Source organism: Vidua chalybeata, chromosome 9 (genome assembly GCF_026979565.1).
Source record: "Vidua chalybeata isolate OUT-0048 chromosome 9, bVidCha1 merged haplotype, whole genome shotgun sequence".
In the NCBI taxonomy this organism is placed as follows: Eukaryota; Metazoa; Chordata; class Aves; order Passeriformes; family Viduidae; genus Vidua; species Vidua chalybeata.
In genome coordinates this window covers 10,147,689-10,166,557 of record NC_071538.1, presented here as the reverse complement: position 1 = coordinate 10,166,557, position 18,869 = coordinate 10,147,689, and the positions used below count along the sequence as shown (strand labels likewise).

General features: G+C 40.6%; 2 protein-coding genes across 3 annotated transcripts in view; one reads left to right on the top strand and one right to left on the bottom strand.

The window, feature by feature from the left end:
* Positions 1 to 18,869, top strand: part of CPT2 (carnitine palmitoyltransferase 2) — a 64,750-nt gene that overhangs the window by 30,085 nt on the left and 15,796 nt on the right. The window lies entirely within an intron of this gene.
* SLC1A7 (solute carrier family 1 member 7) overlaps positions 1 to 18,869 on the bottom strand; it is a 46,810-nt gene that overhangs the window by 20,223 nt on the left and 7,718 nt on the right. The window contains exons 3-5 of one of the 2 annotated variants that reach the window (XM_053950701.1): positions 12,424 to 12,639; positions 1,235 to 1,277; positions 232 to 451 (exon numbers count right to left, since the gene is read on the bottom strand). In XM_053950701.1, the coding sequence (XP_053806676.1) occupies positions 232 to 451; positions 1,235 to 1,277; positions 12,424 to 12,639 (479 nt within the window). The remainder of the gene's footprint in view (positions 1 to 231; positions 452 to 1,234; positions 1,278 to 12,423; positions 12,640 to 18,869) is intronic. The other variant, XM_053950702.1, reaches the window with a different exon arrangement.

The window sequence follows — 18,869 nt, the reverse complement described above, 5'->3', positions numbered from 1 at the left end:
AGTGAATGAACAGAAAACTCAACTCGGTGGAACAAAAGTCATCAAGGATTTTGCAAATTTGTCTTTGAAAGGGTGAGGGTAGAGCTCTGTAACAGTCTTGCCTTTTCCCCAAAAAACTTTAGATAGAAACAGTTAAAAAAGCTGAGTCAAGAAACCAAGCAACCCCACCCCAATCCTTTTCTCTTAAATGGACACTTGGATTATTACAAACCAAACACGTCTGAAACCTACCCATCGTGGCAGAGAATATCACAATCCCAAGTACATTCATGCCATCACTGGCGCCTGGCTCTGATTTGTAAATCACTTCAGGAGGGGGGGTGATATCCAAGGCAAAGTTCTGGATATTGGAGCCGTTCTCGTCCTGGACTCCGTAGATGATGATGCGACGAGTGGTGCTCTCGGATGCCACTTTGTTCGATTTAATGATAGGAATACTCCTGGTGCGATACTGAAAGGAAAAAAAAGCAGTTTTTATTACAATATCCCAACAGGAATTAATAGTTTAATGAGACCTCCTAAGTGCTCTGTTTCAACAATGCTGCATGTTGAAGGGACTGGCATGAAAAGGAGAATGAACACTCCAGTCTCTATCTGATAAAATCTGTAAAAACAGTTGAATTTTTGGAAAAGCATAACAAAACCAGAGTTTCCTATAATCACACCCTGGTGCAGCAAACACTTTGCCTCCTAACCAAGCTACTTTCCTGTAAGACATAATTAGGAATGACTTCCTAGAGGTTCTAAGTGCCCCTCTCTTTGTGAGGTTCCCATGAAATGTTCCCTCAGGTGAAATAAATACAGCCATGCCTCTTGCTCCCTCAGAACCTTTAGATGAGCTTTTCTTGCCAAATTCCAACCTGAGTAATTAGATTCTTCCCCAATACATTACTTTGTTACTTTAACTGAACATGATATTCTGTTCTTCCTTTGTGTGATGTTGCAGGGTGCTCTTAAATAAATTCCAGCTCTCCTCAGGTGGACATGGAGCTGACATAGGAGTGCATATCTATTCTCTAGTCATACTAGAGAGCACTTTATCCCTGTTTTGCCTTCAGATACCATGGCTGCTGAGGCTAATGGAATGGGACTCATTAATTCCTAAATGCTGAAGGTACTAACAGTGTCTGCAGTGGTATGCCATGGCTATATCTGGGTTGTGTTTTACAAAGGTATGTGTTTCATGTAATACTGGCTCATGTCTTTCATGAGTAAAAGGAATATAGCCACTTACCTGCTTGAATGTGGCCTCAACAAGATTGGCTGGAAACATGTTCCTAAAAATGAACAAATAGAAGAATAATTTCTGTGGAACTGAAACCAACTTCTTTTTACTGTGTGTTGGGTCTGCCATGATAAATCAGTTCTTTGCCCTCCTGGAGAGAGCAAGGGCTGGGCAGGTGCAGAGGATGCCACTCTGTCCCACTGTGCCATACAGCTGTGCCTGGCTGAGCACAGCTCAACAGAGACACAGCTCCTTGGAACTGAAGTTTTGGGACTTGCTTCCAAACACCTGGGGAGCTCTGGCTGCAGATTCTGGCTCTGCCACAGTCTCTGAGTTGTAACTGGGGTGACATAATTGCTATGATTCCCTTCTCCATCTGCTGATTGGGGGGATGAATATTCTTTTATTCCATATTTTGCCTTCACTACTTAGATAATGAACTGTTCAGGACAGTCTGGGATGTATTCCTGAGACCCCTGGGTGCTGTAATCTACTATGGCACTTCTAAGTACTCTTGTGCTAATTCATAAACTCTAGTACCCCAATATATTTTCATCACTAAAATTGCAGATGATGTAGACTTTGCAGTGGTTTGGTCAAGAATTATTTGCTTTTCAAAAAGAGGATCTCATTCCTGATTAAAAGAGTTGAGATTAGAGCTGTACACTGCTAAATTTTATTTAGATACAGTTCTGAGTCTTCAGAATAAGAACCTGAATGAGGTCAACGGCTTCATCTTTGCTGAGCTACAGAGGAAGGCAGTGACCCAACACTGAGATTGCAGGGAGACCAATAGATTTTTAATTCCAAAAGGAACCCTTTTTGTCACCTTTTCTGACTTTCTGTGTATCTCACTCTGTAACATTTCGCACAACTACATATGGAGCTAATTTGTAATTTCAGTTTGAGCTGGAAAGACAGAAAGACATTCAATCCTTATTTGAAATGGAGAGCACACCCTCTGCAGGCTTCAAAGAGGAATCATAGTATAACTGGGAATAAACAGCTAAAAAGTCATACATTTCCATGCAGCATTTGGGAACCAAGATTTGTGTGATGATTCTAATAGGATCATTTTCAGGTCTGATTTATTTCCAACTCTAAGTTTCTGAACCTTGGGGCAGAAGACAGTGACAGTCTATGACCCAATTGTCTTCTTTCATATACCTGTATTTATGCAAAGAGAAACTCCTGACTTCTCCAACAAAATGACTTTTAATTCAAAGTCCTGCTTAAACCCCAAGACAGGTTAACCCCCAAATATATGTGAAAAGCCTATTCTCAGTTTTGAAGAGAATTGCTGTGTGCATGGACAGTTAAATGCATGCTGAACCAGGAACATTTTCCAGAGCTGCCTTCCTCTCTGCAGAAGCAGCAGCAGCAGCACATGCTTGTTGCTAATGGAGTCACTGTGCAGCACTGGCTTAGAAACTTTTTTTTTTCTATTTTAAGTGATTATTACATGATATTATGGTCACACTTAAAAGTATGAGGTAGATTCTGCATCTGTAGCATCAATCACTGAGAGCAATTGCTACAAAGAGGAAATTGATTGTCATTTTTAGGGAGAACTGTGGGAGAAAAATTTTAATTAAGTGGTAGTAGTACTGCCTAATGATTGAAACAGAAGACTGAACATAAGAGGAACTTGTTGGCCTGCTGCTTGGAAGCAGATGAGTCTCATAAAGGCATTGGATTGTCTCTGCAGACTGTCCATGAAGCTGCTGATTCTCTGGTTCAAATGTCAGACGTGTAGCCAAAGCAAGACACAGACAAGAGGCAGCCGTGCATCCTTTCCCTGTCAGGTGCAGGCACAACCTTCTGCCTGAGCCCTGGGGGCTTGACTGACACAGGGAACCAACTGAGGAACTGCTGGATGGAGCTGGGCCTGGCAAGATGGAGAGGATTTATAGGAAGGGGAGCACTAGAGAGTGGTTACTGCTTTATTGTGCCTCGTAAGGGAATTCTGCTTCCAGACTGTTAAAGGCTTCATTAATATTAAATTGTCTTTGTTTTTGCTGGGCTGAAAGGTGCTACAGGAGTGCTCAGTGTGGTGCTTGTGCTCTGGCCTGCTGTGTGAATGTGAAATATTCTGAAAGCAGAGATCTACACAGAGATTCCAGCACAGCTCTGAATATGCACCTCACGTACGAGCTGTGGCTTTGCACAGAAACATGAATTTAATTGCTGATGATTTCCACTTTCTCCCTCATAGTCCTAATTAGTAGAATTAAGAACAATTAAGACTGCTTGAGAAAGGAAATATCATATGGTTAGTAGCTAGATTAAATGTTAGACAAATTTGTAGAGGATTAAAGCATTTTGTTTCTTTATCATTCTTTATCCTGCAGGAATTACAACTACCCACTTAATACTAGATGCTGGAATTCTCCCAATATTTTTTAATAAATTATGCACTGTGATCCAGTCTTTGAGACTAGCCTTACCAAAGTTACACAATTTATCTGGTGAAAGGATGACCTGAATGTGTGTGCCAGAGCCTCGGCTTATTTTTATTTTAAGCTGGTTTACTCGGATTGAGAAAATCCAGTATTAGCCAAAATTAAGTTTTGTTAATCAAAAACATCTAAGAGAGCAATTGGTGAATGAGATCTTTAATTGATCTCAATTGGTGAATGAACTCTTTAATGGACTAAAAACTAAAAAATGAGAAGAAAGAATTGAATTGCCACCTAGAGATGGAAGGTAACTGGGAGGGTTTCTTGGTTCTGTCAGGCCTCTTCAGAAACACTTCTTGCTTGAGGAGTATGTTTTGCTGCACATTGATATTTCCAGCCATGAGCTGGATGTTTAGCAAGGATCTCCTGGGAATGGTTGAGAACAAGGGACTGAAGGGAGAGTGATATGGAGGATTTGACATTTTAGTATAGAACTGGGATGGGCAGGCTGACTGGATCCTCACAAGGTCCTTGGGATAGCCCTCCTGTGGGTTCCTGCCCACCAAACCTGAGTCCTGGGAAATGCTACAGAGTGGGAGATTCAGTCTGGCTCAAAATCCAGACACGTGCATTTGCCCCAGCACACAACAAAATGAATGGCAGAGTGTTGTACCTCTCCATCTCTGCCCACCTCTGTTCCAAGCACCCAGCCTGCCACCAGATTGGCCCCTGCAGATCTCTGTGAGCTTTACTGCAGCCCTGGATGAGATCCAGATGTACACACATGGATCAGGACCATAAAGTGAGGCTGTGTCTCTATTCAGGCACTGTGTTTATCACTGATGACACTGAATTAAAGACACTGCCAGCACTTAGGAAGGAGTGATTCAAACTGAGCTCATCATTGCTGTCAGCACCTATAAATACTCTTGTGCTTGTTCAGTTAAGAAGGCCAAGCAGATAAAACACTTCTGAAGTTCCAGCATTGCTTGCAGATTGCTTACAAGACACAGGTCACAAAATAATAGTGCAGGAAACTTAACATGATCTGGGATTAATTTCTCTAGCACAAGCAACATTGTCTAACCTCAGTGGCTCAGTTCAGCATTCGTAGCAGAAATAATTTCACATAAGAGTAGGGAATTAAACCTACTGCATAACAGTGACCGAGTCTGGTTTAAAGCATAGATAAATTTCGGTCTGAGACAAGGATATTGTTGTAAAACAGAAACTGAAGACATAGGCTTTCTGGTTACATAAAAAAATTAACAGCTAAATACTGCCTGCCCTAAGGAATAACATTACCCAGAGCATCTTCTGCCTCAGGAACTCTGCCAGATAGAGCAGGAGTATTCAGCTGAGGCTAAAAGGATGAATGTGCATGAAACTTCAATATCAGCTCAGTGAACCTTCTATAGAGCTGAACTACTGAGCCCAGCTGGCACAGTGGGTCTGGCCTGCATTTGCTGTGACAGCAGCACATATGCACAAGTGACCCATTAATCACCATCTTTGACTGCAGCCTGCTGTGATGCACAGGCTGCTGTATTCTACAAGATCATTTTGGAGCCCTTCCCTAATTCTGCATGGGATAAGAGGATTCAGATGGAGATGTATTGAATTAGGAACCTGTATGTACATGTAATATGAGACAAATATGGCAACATATGTTCTGCACTTTGGTAGTCATGGATTTTGAAGAAATCCTGAAGACTTGTATAAAGTGCAGGCAGCACCTGGTCTGAGCAGCAGGTCTGAGGGTGCAGCTCCCCATTAGACACAGGACAAATTAGCATCTTGCCAAAAGTGGAAGGTCCTCTTCCCTTCCCCATTGTCTCCCAGCAACTGACCTATGAATTAAGTTGATTGATTTTGCTCCCCTAATTTCAGCTGCTTTAGGAAGCTGAATTGTGTTAGGAAGCCATTCTTCAGCACTGCCTCCAGGATGTGGGAGCCCTCTTGTCTCTTTAGAAGGTGGTTGGTTCTGAGAACCACAGTAGTGGCACAAAGAGCAGCACAGTTAAACTGTGTCACTGTGACACTGTTAACTGAACTGTCCAGAGACCATGAGCCTGCAGCTACTGGGACAGCTCCTTCACATCTCCTGGATAACTTCTGTTAGAAATAACAGGCCAGATTCTGGTTTCAGTAATGCTACTGAATATCTGTAATACTCATTCTGAGTCCTGACCACAGTGTCATTAACTCAAAGCATTCAGCTTTTGTGGGTCCTTTCAGTCAGAAATGAGGCCAGCGGCTCTAGCGCGGGACTGCCACAGGTACGGCAGATGTTTCTTTGACTCAGAGCACCCCTTCCCTCTGGCACTCTGCTCTGCAGCCCCAATCTGGTTTTGCTCTCAGACTTCGATGTTATCAGCCCCTAATCCCTGCCACACCAGACAGTCTGGCTGCAGTCTCCCAGGCTGTGGAATTAAAGCCACCAGACTGGGGGTTTTGCTACATGTGTCCTCATAATATTTATTGGCCTATATTTGCACTAGGCATAAAGCAGCTTTGGATGCTCTGCTCTCCAATTTGAGCAAGCGTAGCTGAGCTTGCAAGAACATTGTTTTAAGGCTGGGAATTTGACAGTATTCTAATATTTACATGTTTGAGACCTTACCCTGTCACTATATACAGCAGAGGTACAGAGAGCAAAACTGGAGCCTGAATGGCTTGTCATGAGAACTGTGAAGTTTGCAAGTTTTTCCAAGAATGAAAAGCACTGTAGCTCCTATTTACTGTAGGCTGAGGTAATTCTCAGTGACATTACCTTAATCTCAAGAATTTGTTTACTTTTTATGTTCTCTGCATGAATTCATCACTACTGTTACACATGTCCTTAATCATACATCTGATACCTTCCTGCTGGTGTCAGGGGCTCCGGCAGGGTTTGCACTGCTGAAAGCAAGGGCAAAATTTAATCCAGAAAGACAAAAAAACAACCTATAGCAGGGGCCATGTGAGAAACCATCTTGCACATCAGTAGTCACCTCTGGTGCCTCATCTCATTTCTCAGTATCAGTCATACTACCTCCTGCTAAAAGGACCAAAGAAGGCTTTTGCAGAATTAATGAGGCACTAAAATCCTCATTATTGGGATAAAAAGTACTTAGAGAATGCAAAAATCACTAATTGGATCTAAGTTACTTTGTCTTGCTTTGGTTTTTTTCAAAGATCAGAGCAGAACTCATATTGTGGAATCATTTTGTCAAATGGGGACTTTTTATTTCTCCTGAGGGCTGCGTGGCATTTCTGTTCCAGTAAGGGATCTGAACTTTCTTACCCTGCTTCCTCTGAAAGAAAAGGTCCTGACAAAGCCCCAGCAGGGCTGTGGCTCTCTGAAAGTGGAAGCACAAATACATCACAGCTTTAGGCATCTCAAAAATGCTGAATTATATCAAAGGTAACACGACAGGCCCAGCGTATTTCCACTGTGGTTCCAGCAAAGCAAGTTATTCCATAAAAAGTGTGTGTTTACACAGGAAGAGGTTCCAGACCAATTGTCAGGAGGGTGGACAACAAATTCCCCTGCAAGGTCAAAGCTTTCCTAGTGCACTTTTAATTCCTGGTCCCTGTGCACCTCCCTCTCTGTGACTAAAGCCTACTGACCAGAGAGCAGAATTTGCTTCATAGCCCATCTCCTCAGGGTGGTTTTCATCATGGAATTACCTTTATTCCACGTTGGATTAATTTTGTGCCAAATAGAGACCACACATTTAGAGGGTTGAGAGTTCTTTGTAAATACTTAAGGTTGGGGCTCCTGTGGAGATCAAACTCTTAAAAATTAACCAGAAGCAAAGACCTGGTCCCAGGGCAGAACATTTCTGGCCTAAGGCTGGTTTGTGAGATGAAAAAAACTTGGCAATCTGAAAAGAGTAAAAAATGGTGCTTTGCCACAGGGGACAGATAAATATTTCTATCATAGTACACAGAAGCTTTTGTCAAAAGGTACATTAATGTACAGCATACTTATTTTCAGAAGTCCTTTCATGGTTCAAAGCTGGATCATTTAATGCATTCTAAAATATATTACTGTGACAACATACAGTTCAGTCTTCAGTTGTAAACTTCTAAAGGTGTGATTCCTGATTCTGCACAGCCTGGACTTTTTCCACACTACAACAGATCCTGGGTTTCTCCTGCCCTACTTTCAAGAAACACAATTTCAATAATATAGGATATAGCCCTTAGCTTGAAAAAAGGGAAAGGAAGTGATTTTAAAGAGTGCTCAGGATTCCCATGAAAACATAAATCCACTACAGTGTTTATATCCTCTTCTAACTCTTACTGGTATAAAAATAAAGCCTCTCTTGGTTAAGCCAAATTGATTTTCTGGGTACCTGCTATTAAATGGGATGCAATCGTGAATATTCAGTGGCAAAATGCTCTGATTTCTCTCTCCAGTAAACTTCAGAAATGTACAAATTTATTTCTCATGGGTCAAGGTGTGATTTGATCCTGTCTGCCTTCACTGAACTGGTTTATCTGGGGCTTTTGAGCTGAATAAGTTTACGATGCCACGCTGTCTTGTTAGACTTGAGAAAAACCAATAATGCATATGAACCCTGCACCTGCTGGTGGCCAAATCTGCAGTCAGCCTGATCTAAAACACGAGGGGAAACCCAGTTTGGCTGGGACTTTGCTTGTTTGTTTTATTTCATAAGCCACATTTTATTTCCCTTGGTGGGAAATGCAGGTGGCATGATTTCAGTCGTAGCAGAATCTCCCCTTCTAAATTAAAGGTAACAGATGTGGAAATATTAACTGCTAATGTCAACAGTTTCCTCCTGGCTCACAGAATGAGTTTTGCAAATGTTTGTCCTCAAATTATAGGCATTTTCTATTCCCCTAGTCAGGTCATTATGCTACAAAAGTAAACCTAATATTTTAAATGGAGCACAATTAATGTAAGCATGTCCCTTTCTGTCCTTTTGAATAAAACACTCAAAAGCTGAATTACTTTAAAAAATTGTATCTTGCCTTTCTTAATCTCTGAACTCATAAAAGGCTACTAAAATATCACTCTTACTTTTGTGGATGAAGTAGAAAGTTAATTTCAATAATTCCCACAGGAAGAAGAAGGCAGAGATGTTTGTTGATTCACTGCTTTTGACATGCCCCAAAGCCATATTCCTACAAGAACCCTACCAGGTCTTGTATGAGCTGGGAATATTTCTCTGTTTCTGGAAAACAGAATTTTCTGAACAATCCTCAGTGAAATAATTTCTTTTCCATGTGTTTTGGTTCTCTAGCTGTAAGAAAGGAAAATAGTCCTTGCCTACATCACAGAAGTATTGCACATCATGAGAATGAATCCATAAAAACTCATAAAGTGCCAGGTGCTTAAAGACAACAGATCCTTAGCCTGAGGATTATATAGAGCTTTAAATGGAAGAAAATGTATGCCTTTCATAGGCCTTGCAATGCTTGCAGCAGAAAGCTTGAACAAAATGAGAGCAGATTTGTACATCTGTCTCACTGGAGCAATGAAGTGGTGGCTAAAGAGAGAAGCATCTTCAGAACAGCATCTCCTGCACAGCCTCGGAGTCACAGCTGCCTCCTGAGCTTCTCCTTAGTCCAGATCCAACAGAGAGGGGGAGGTTCTGCAAGGACGGGTTCCTGCACAGGAACCACCTGGTTAAATGGGCATCTTCCACAGGCAGCAGAACATTCTTGTCCCCAGTCCCCTGGGATTCTCTTTAGAAAGGAAATCTTTCAAGTACAGCTGTTTAGAGTGGCAAAAAAAAAAAAAAAAAAAGGTTGAACCGTGGATGCAATTTTTGAGGCATGAAATTCAGGATGTTGATGAGATTATGTATTTCCTGGCTGATGTGAGGTTTAGAGCCATTTCAGAATTATGCACCACAGTGTCACTGTTATCTCTTCACCAAGTCACTATTGTTTGTGGGCTTTTTTGTTTCTTTGGTTTTTTTTTTTTTTTTTTTTTTTTACATAATGGACAAATATACAGGGGAAACACCATCTACAAAATAATGCAGAATAATAATAATGTGGTTATTGATTAGTGTTGCAAATGTTTAGGATAACCACGAGGGTCTGCACTAGTTTGTTTGTTTGTTTGTTTTTGTTTTGTTTTTTTTGGTTTCATTTTTTTGCTGATTCAGCATATTCTTTAATTTATAATTAAAAGCACTACTAAAAGCAAAAATCTCACACAAAAATTCAAGACATTCAATTTCTAGCAACATCTTTCCTGCCAAAAGTTCTAGACGTGGCAATGTCGTATATAACATCACAAGAAATAATAATGTTTTTCATCATTTCAAAGTGGCTTCAAATCTGAAATCAATGAGGGTGAATACATGTATCCCCATGCCAAGATTCATGCTTTTAAAATAAACCCCACAATAATGTCACATATATCATCTCTTCACTTGTACATTTAGCATTCTTCATTTGCAGAATACCAGATGTTTCCTGTGTAAACGTCTGGGCACATATGCAATTGATAAATGGAGAGGAAATTAATGAATTGAGAAGATAAGCCAATCTGGGCCAAAAAAGATGGTTTCCAGCTGTGAATGGAAGTGATTTATCATTGAGCTAAAGGATCAGCTTTTCTAGCTCAAACCAGCAGATACATCATTACATTTAATCCAGACTTCCACACAGATATTTAAGAGTCTTGCAACTGACTGCAGCAGAGCCAGAATTTCACCCATAGTGTTTGCCTAGGCTGAAGGCCCATTCCCCACAGTTCTGTTGTTATTATTTATTTATTTAGTAAGTGTGGTTATTTCTGTAGCAGAGGAATAAAAACCATCCGTTTGTGCTCTCAGGATAGAAAGACTGCAGCTGTGGCTGCTGCTGAGCACAGCAAAAGGAGTCTGAGCTGGATTCTCTCTTTTTAACCTTTGGTGATGAGAGGGGCTTGTTGACCTTGTCATTGTTGACACCTGCCAAAACCAGTGAAGAATTTAAGGTTTTGCAGACTAGAAGCACATGGCTGCTTGGAAACTTGAATACCTGAAATGTGCACACAAGCTATTATGATTTGCTTGGGTAAATGTTTGTAGAAAAGTGAAATTATAGAAGATACTTGTAAATATTTAGATCACAATATGTTTTTTGACCTGCAGTGAGGCTCAGAGGAATAAAGTGTTCCCAAACCTCCCCACAACACCCCTGGTGTACAGGGAGGGCCAGGCAGAGGTGAAGAGATGAGCAGGTCTCAGGTCTCGGTCTTTTTTTGCAATAGTATAGAAAATTTTGATTTTGAAAACCCAGATTACTTTCCATCTAACTCATCTCCATGACAAGTTTACTCTGAGCCTCTAAAGGCAGCTGGGCTGGTGTGAGAAAGGGAATGAGAACCTGTGGTGAGGGAGACCCTTCCCAGACAGAGCTGTAAGGTCCTTTTGGATGTACCTTTGCACCATGTGTCCCACTGTGCCTTTCGTTGTCTCTGACCGAGGCCTTAGAACACTAGGGATGCTTCCCAAACACTGCCACTATGAAGACAGTCATTAAGGTGACATTTTTCTTAGTTTCTCATTTACTTCTTGTGCTACTCTGTCATACTAAGGGATTCAAAGCTCTTGTAACTTGCTCTTGGTGTAGGAATTACAGTCCTCTGTGCAGCAGAAACAGAATAATGTGACTTAACCCCATGTCACAAACAGACATGGGAATTCCACTGCACATCCATCCCTCATGGCAAAGTCACTGGAGAGATACAGATGGGTACCCAGTGCAGATGAAGATGGTGGTTTTGTGAGAAACTACAAAAGAGATCGTTCTCTGCTGCTGCTCCATGACTAAAATAATTTGGCCCATTCTCACAAAGATATAAAATACAAATACAGGTGGCCTGAGTAAATGCAACTTGGAGGAGAAAAAAAGGGTCTTTTGTAAGCTTCTCTTCCCAGTTCCTTTTGATTTGAAGTCCAAATAAGTCAAAGTACTTTGTGTGCTGTCATGCTGTCAGAGTCAGGAATTTGGGTTTTTGAAAGGCAAACTGTGAACCATTTTTAATTTCAGGAAGTTGGACTCCAAAGAGAATTCTCTGTGGTACTGATACACACTTGGCCTGAAAGCCCTTTACCGATGTAGTATGAGATCAGCAACTTGAGGAACTACCAAACAAAGGCAAAACTTGGTCTTTCTGCATGAGCAAAATAAATCCAAGGCACAGAATATATTCAGTCAACAAACTAATCCCACTAGCACCTGGAATATTGGGACAAAAAGGGATTTCAGGCAAGGCCATGAAATTCCAGCAGTGCCCTAATGCTGCTCTAAAAGAGCAACTGTGACTTTTGATGAACAAAATAAAACGAATAAGAAAAAGCCCCAAAGCAGAATAAAAAATGCACCACAGTGGTCCTTCTAATTGTATCCTTTATCTGCAAATTGGTATGAACAGCTGTAACAGCACCTTTGAGAATTATTTTCTGAAAAATGTGCGTTTCACCCCTTTATTTAAGGTTTTGCCAATTGCAACTGTCTACTCTTATTTAAATGAACATGACATTTTAATACTCCCTTGACCCTAATAATGGATTTGATGGTGAGGTCCACAGGCTATATGGACTCCTGTAGGTTATAAAAGACCTGCTCCATTGTTGTTGGTTGGTGGCCATTCATTTAAATTTTACAAGAAACAGCCAGTATAAACATCTGATAACTTGAAAATTATCTTCTGAAACTTAATTTTTTCTCAGTCTCAACAAAACATTTGTCCTTAGATTCAGAGCTGAGGCTCAGGCCACAGTTCCTCCTGCAGTTCTGTACAAAATGCTGCCTTCAGAAAGCAGAAAGAATGGATGTCGTTACCGGATTAAGTCCAGCAGTGCGTCTGCAGAGCTCATGATGGGCTTTCCACCCTCCTCAGTGCTCTCCTTCTGTGCTGCTCCACCAGGGTGGATAATGGACACCATAATTATTCCCACAACCACAGCCACAAAGGTTGTCCACAGGTAGTAAGTGACAGTTATGATTCCCAAGCGACTGGAAGTCTTGGCATCCAGGGCTGCGAGCCCAGACATCAAGCTGTGGGAAGAAAACACAGCAGAAATTGTGTTTAAATGAACATTATTTTGCATTACATTAATGCAGCTGAAAGTCTAATTTCTGAATTATTCCAGCCTGCCTGCTTCTCTTACAGCTGATTTTACATGTCAGTGTTTTAATAAGCTTGCCATAACACTGAAGCTGTAGTGTCTGTGTCTGAAGGGGCGTTTTCCAATTGCCAGGTCAGATCCTGGTTACTGGAAGGAACTTGCAAGCTCAGGCTGCACATGTGGGGACTGAATCCTACTGACTCTTCCCTGAAATTCCAGGGACAGTTTCACACAAGTTACACATGTGATGGCTCAGTTCACAGGAGCAGTGGCAATAGTTATTAAAACTCTATGTGTCATACTCTACACATAATTTTACAGAATAATAGAATAATTCAGGTTTGAATGGACCTCTGAAGAAAATCTAATCAACCCACTCAGCCCTTCCTGTTTGAAGTGGGGACACAATTTTAAAATTAAAACCACTAAGGGGCAATTTTGTCATATAGTCCATTCTTTAGCAAAAATTATAACTTTTTTTTTTCTTTTTAAATAAATTCAATCTATTTTTGCTTTGCCAGGAAGCACATTGGGAGCAGACTGTAATTCAGTGTGCCTTCAGTTTAAATGGGGACAGTGGATGGAATTCAGAGGAAACACCTCTGTGGGAAGTGTGGCTGCCCAGTTGGGAGCAAAGAACATGCTGTGATCACTTCAGCCTTTCCATAGTATCAGAGAATAACAGAGTCATACAATCATGGAATATGCTGAGTTGGAAGGGACCTATCAGGATCTTTGCTCTTCAGCTCCCTGCCTAGCACTGCCAGAGCATCACGAGTGTCCATCCTCTTGCTTGTACAGTTTGCCTGTGCCAAGCCATACAATTCTCTACCATGAGATTTAGCTCCCACTGACCCTCTTGTACAGGCAGATTAGACAGAGCACTCCTTGGCCCCTGAGGTTTCTTTAGGTTGCTAGACCCTGATGCAGTTTCCAAGTGACCTGAGTCTGGGATTTGATTTTCCACTGACAGCAGTGTTGTTTGGGGCTTTAAATTGAGATTTCCCTTTGGATAATTCTCTGTGAACTCTCCAAAGCATACATCTCAGGAAAAGTACAGGTGAAATAAAATACCACATTTATTATTTGGTGTGTCCAGCTTTCTCATCAAAACAGATCTGTTTATCAGGCCTATTCTCATAAATATTTACTAAGCTGCACCTCCTTGAATGAGATCTTCTTGACCTCACACTGCTCAGAGAGGTTGTCTAGAGCCAATGCTAAAGTGCAGCTTAGCCTTTATAGTGGATTTAATGAAATCAAATGGGTGGATTTAGTGTTCAGGTTCCAGCTACCCACTAGATTAATTAAGAAAATGTATTGCTTTTCTGCATTGCCAGTCTCTCATTTAGCATGGGTTTTATTAACACTGTAGGAGCAAGGGTGCACTGGAGTGTGGATAATTTAGAAAATGAGCATCTCAGCAACTCTCACTCTTGTAACCATTGTTCTTTGCTTTTATTTATCATTGGATTTGATAAAAATCCCACGTTTCTGTGTATCTGCAAAGCACTATGTACAAATACAGCGCTGCATATTGAAAATACAGTAGTAGGAATACTACTTTTTTCCTTGGCATTTCCCTTGGATGAGCCTGTGCAGAAGAGTAAATATTCTAAAACATTTTTTTAATAAAACAGTTAAGTTAAATATATTTATCTCAAATTAATGTGACAGTTTTCTGTTAAAAAAAAATCTGTGTTGTTAGTAGATATTGAGGACTGAACTCTTCTCTCAGGCTGAGGTTCTGCAAGCCATTGAGCCAGTTTGACAGCTCATTGCTGCACAGAGTAGATACCTGCATTGTACAGGAGTCCAGCACTGTTCCACCCCCACATTCTCAGGTTAAAAAAAAAAGAAAAATGAGAATCAGGTTGATTTTTAACCAGCTGGATGTTTTTCATGGTAACAATTTTCAGGGTTCTTTATAGATACATTATGCAGGTGACACCAGTGGTGGGAAGGGCTGACTGTTGAGCAGCAGAGCTGTAACTTGCAGGGAGAGCAATTCCTGGGAGAAGGCACTGCCAAGGAGACAGAGTTCACTCCCCTTCCCTCCCTGGTGCTGCCCTGGAGCCACTGTCACTGTGGGGAAGCCACACTGTTCCTGTTGTCCTTGATGCCCCTGGGCCATGTTGGTTCTACAGAACAGCAGAGGAATGAACCCTGTCTTGATTGCTCACCTGAGAAGTATTTCCAGAAGTATTTAGGGACAAAAATCCTTATTAAATATGTCCAGTGGTTCAGGTGAGTTTAGGGTTGTTACCTCAGCCTCAAGATGCAGGGCCTTAGGATTTGGGAGGATGTTGTTCAGCTGGAATCTAATCTTACCTTGGCTCATAGGTGACAAATCCTGAGGGGGCTAATAACGAGATTGCTCTGTCTTGGGGATATTCATTAACAAGATCATCATCTGTAATGAGATTATCCTGTCACCAGATAAAGTCATGCTCAGTTCATGCTGTGATGAGAAAGTCATCAAAAGTAATTAACTATGGAGGTGCAGTGGGGTAACTGGGATGTGACAGAAGCATGAACAGAGGTCTGGGCTCAGACAAAACCCTGTGTTCTCCATGGCCTGCAGCGCTCAGGAAGGGACCACTGGAACCAGTTCTCCAAAGGCTGGGGAGTAACAGTGCTCATGTCATTTTAGGCAATAGCTCAGAATCATTTCAGAAAGAAATGCCTGTAACTAGAATGAGACAGTAATCACTCATTCACTATTTTTCGTTTGACTTCATGTGGTTGATACCAGAAGGAACAGGACAAAAGACACAAAGATTAAGAGACATAGTGGTTATCACAGTTATTGTACAAAGCAAGTATACATCACAGCAGTTTATTACTGTTATCTCTAGAGTTCTAACATTCACACAGTGTAGCCAAAGGATGACAAGAAAAAGTACTCTTCTTACTTCCTAGGGAACTGAGGGGCAGGAGGAATAAGCTTCCAGCTAGTTTAAACTAACATCACTGTATCATGCTCAGGTCCTCCTTCAAAGTCTAATTTTCATCAGACATTTCTGGCTACATAAAAACTTCTGAAGAGTTTCCCAAGATTCTTCTAAACCAGAACAAAGCTATTCTCATGGCTTCCACAGGTAGACTCTCATGAAACACACTGGAATGGAAAAGAGTGTACCTTTAATTCTTGTCAAACCTCAGGATCTGGTTGACCTTGGAAGAACAGGGCAGATATTTGATACATAGATTGAAATGATTTGAGAAGTTGTGTAGTTAAGTAGCTTCCACACATGTGATTCATGTGTAGCTTCTTCCATAGCGTGTTTTAACGATTGCCAAACGGACAAAACAGGATTAAGACAATAAAAAGCAATCTGCAGCTTTTATAAAGAATTACTGTACATCTCACTCCTTTATCAGTCTGGGGAAAAAAAAATCCACAAAATTGTAATTTAAGGTTCAGACACCATTTCTTAGCTTGTATAGAAAAAAACCTGTCGACCCTAAAGTGAAGGGGAAGACATCTTCAATTCTAGAAATTATATGTGACTAATTAAAAAGGTAAAGTCAGTTTCTACATTGTTTAAAGTATTTGTAATTGTATGAAACAAAGAACCAAGTATTAAGTTTCATGTCTGCTTTGAGGGAAATTTGTGTAAAACCCCCAAGACTAAAATAGAATTTTTGATGTAAAGAAGGAAATTCTTTCCAATATCTTGGAAATCTAATTAGTCCCATGCAAACAAGTAGCTAAACCCTTTTGAGCACCTCTAGGCTTGTTCTGGCTGTCACAGATAAGCATCAGGTAATTTATTTACAAATAAAAATAGAACTTTCTATCTTCTCTGAAATTCTCTAGGTTTTTCTCTTGCTGTCTGATGAAAGCACATTTTTTGTCCTGTCTCAAGATCAAACCCTATATCCTCAGAAAGGGAAAATACAAGAAACTGCTGCTAAGACCCTATTCTGCATGTTTATTTTGTCTTCCTCTCCACCAGAAGCCATCTGGATGTTGCTTTGAAATAGATGGATTATGGATAAAGTTATCAGAAGGGATTAGTGTGATTAGAAAGACATTAATCCTGTCAAGAAGTAATGGTCAAGTATTAACCACCAACAGTTGTTCCTAGAATGATGTTTGTTTTCATTCATCCCGTTCCCTCCCTTCCATTCTCATTTTGTAATTGCATGCTGTGGAAAAGACCTTGCTGAGCAAGTTCTGCCAGTGAGGCTGGAAGTGCCTCCAACAGCTACATTAGAGATGATTATATTCCAGTTGAGCATCATGAAAGGGAAGTGCTGGCTTCACTAATGCTGCTTGATCATGCAGGCAGGCTCTCACTCACCTTTTGTCAAGGTCAGTGCCTTCGAGTCTCAACATGATAATAATGTGCATTTAATCATCTCAAAATGCTTCACCGGTGGAACCTCCTCTAATGCAGGAAGGCAGCATCTCCATTTTATAGACTCAGAAACAGAGAAATTAAGGCACTTTTAAATGAAGACAAACCACTTACAGTGAAAAAAAATCTGCCTGAAGTGGTCTCTGAATTGCAGTGAACCATCACACTTTTCCTTATCTGTGCCCAGCTATCTGTGCTTTCAAAGAGGCTGCTTCACCTCCATGGAGGCACCATTTTCAGAGTAATGTTTGCAACAGCTAAAATACAACTCTACAGTAATGAAAGAAAGAGAGAAGAATCTTTCTCTGGCTCTTTTTGTAGTTTAATGCTTGATTTGCTCTTAGTCTCTAGTGTAGTCCAAATTATATCAGCAGTGAGAAAGAGGGATCAGAATGACTTTTTCTTTTCAGGATATCCTTTTGATATCTTCTAATATGAAAGCCACCTACAGAGCAAGACCCTGCCATTGCTGCAATAGAGCAAGGGCAGTGGTAGTGGTGGGAAGATCATAGCCCAGCCCTGTCTGCTTCACCCTGCCCCATGCTCTGCCCTTTCTGACAGAGATGTGTCACAGGAGTTTTGTACACTGCTGGTGTGCTGCAGCCTTCTGCTGATCTGAACACAAAGAAGGGACTATCTTAGTCACTGTGGCCAGTGGAATGATCCCCAATGTCTTGTATTATTAAAAATTTCATAGTATTACAACCTGATTTTCAAGGAGTTGACAAGTCTGGAACCCTCCTGAAGGTCCAAGGGGCTACTAAGGTTGATCTCCTGTGCAAATCCAGTAATAGAAAACGGCTTTTTAAAAATTTAGACATCTTGATATAAATGAAATTGTGTCTAAGCTCAAAAAAACCCCAAAAAAAAGTGGTAGCTGTAGTACAAACAGGACTGCTGCAGCAGTTTCTGTATGGTTGGATTATCAGCTATAAATAACACTTGAAATGTGAATTCATTTTTCAGAGCCCTAGTATGTAGCTATTTTACTAAACACAGTGTAAGCCCAAAGGTGTCAGGCATGATGGAAAATCTGGCTCTCGATCTTCAAGCAACAAAAGCAACAAAAACATGTCAGAAGATCAATACACTGTTAGCAGTGATTATGTTTAATTTTACAGCTAGGCTGCTAGGAAAGAAACCAATATACATTTCTAATGCATCATAACATGAATAATTTTGAGATTTAGGTTTCTTAAATTGCTTTATAAAATAGTAAGATTTTTATTTTTTACCTAAAATCTTGGTATCTCCTTTATAGTCTAACAGTTGTTACTCTTAATGACAAATTGACATACACAGCAAAAATCCTGCAAGGAATTCACACGATGCATTTTATTTTCTCTTTCTTGTGCAATAGGAAATCTGCTTTTATGGACTAATATAAACAAGGCAGGACTTTGTACAGCACACAGTGAAGGCTGATGTCCAATGGCTGTTCTGTCACCTGCATATGTGAGGTTACTGTGATACATCTGTGACTTCTGGAAGGGATGAACAGCAACCTTTGGTCACTGACTGACAAAGGGGATTGCAGTGTAGCTCATGCAGAATTCAGGTTGGCTTGCTGATTTCAGCTGTTCTGATTAAAAAAAAAAAGGTGTTTCCTAAATTCAAAGGTCAGGATGCAAACAAACCCAAATTATCTTTTAAATATGAATGTGCATCTTCACATGGTGAAAGGAGCCCAGAATCTTATTAATACTTGATTTTTTTTTCTTCTGTCAGCTCTTTCAAGCATTTTAGATTAAGCAAAAAGCAAAAGGATTTGAAACATAAATTTGGATTATAA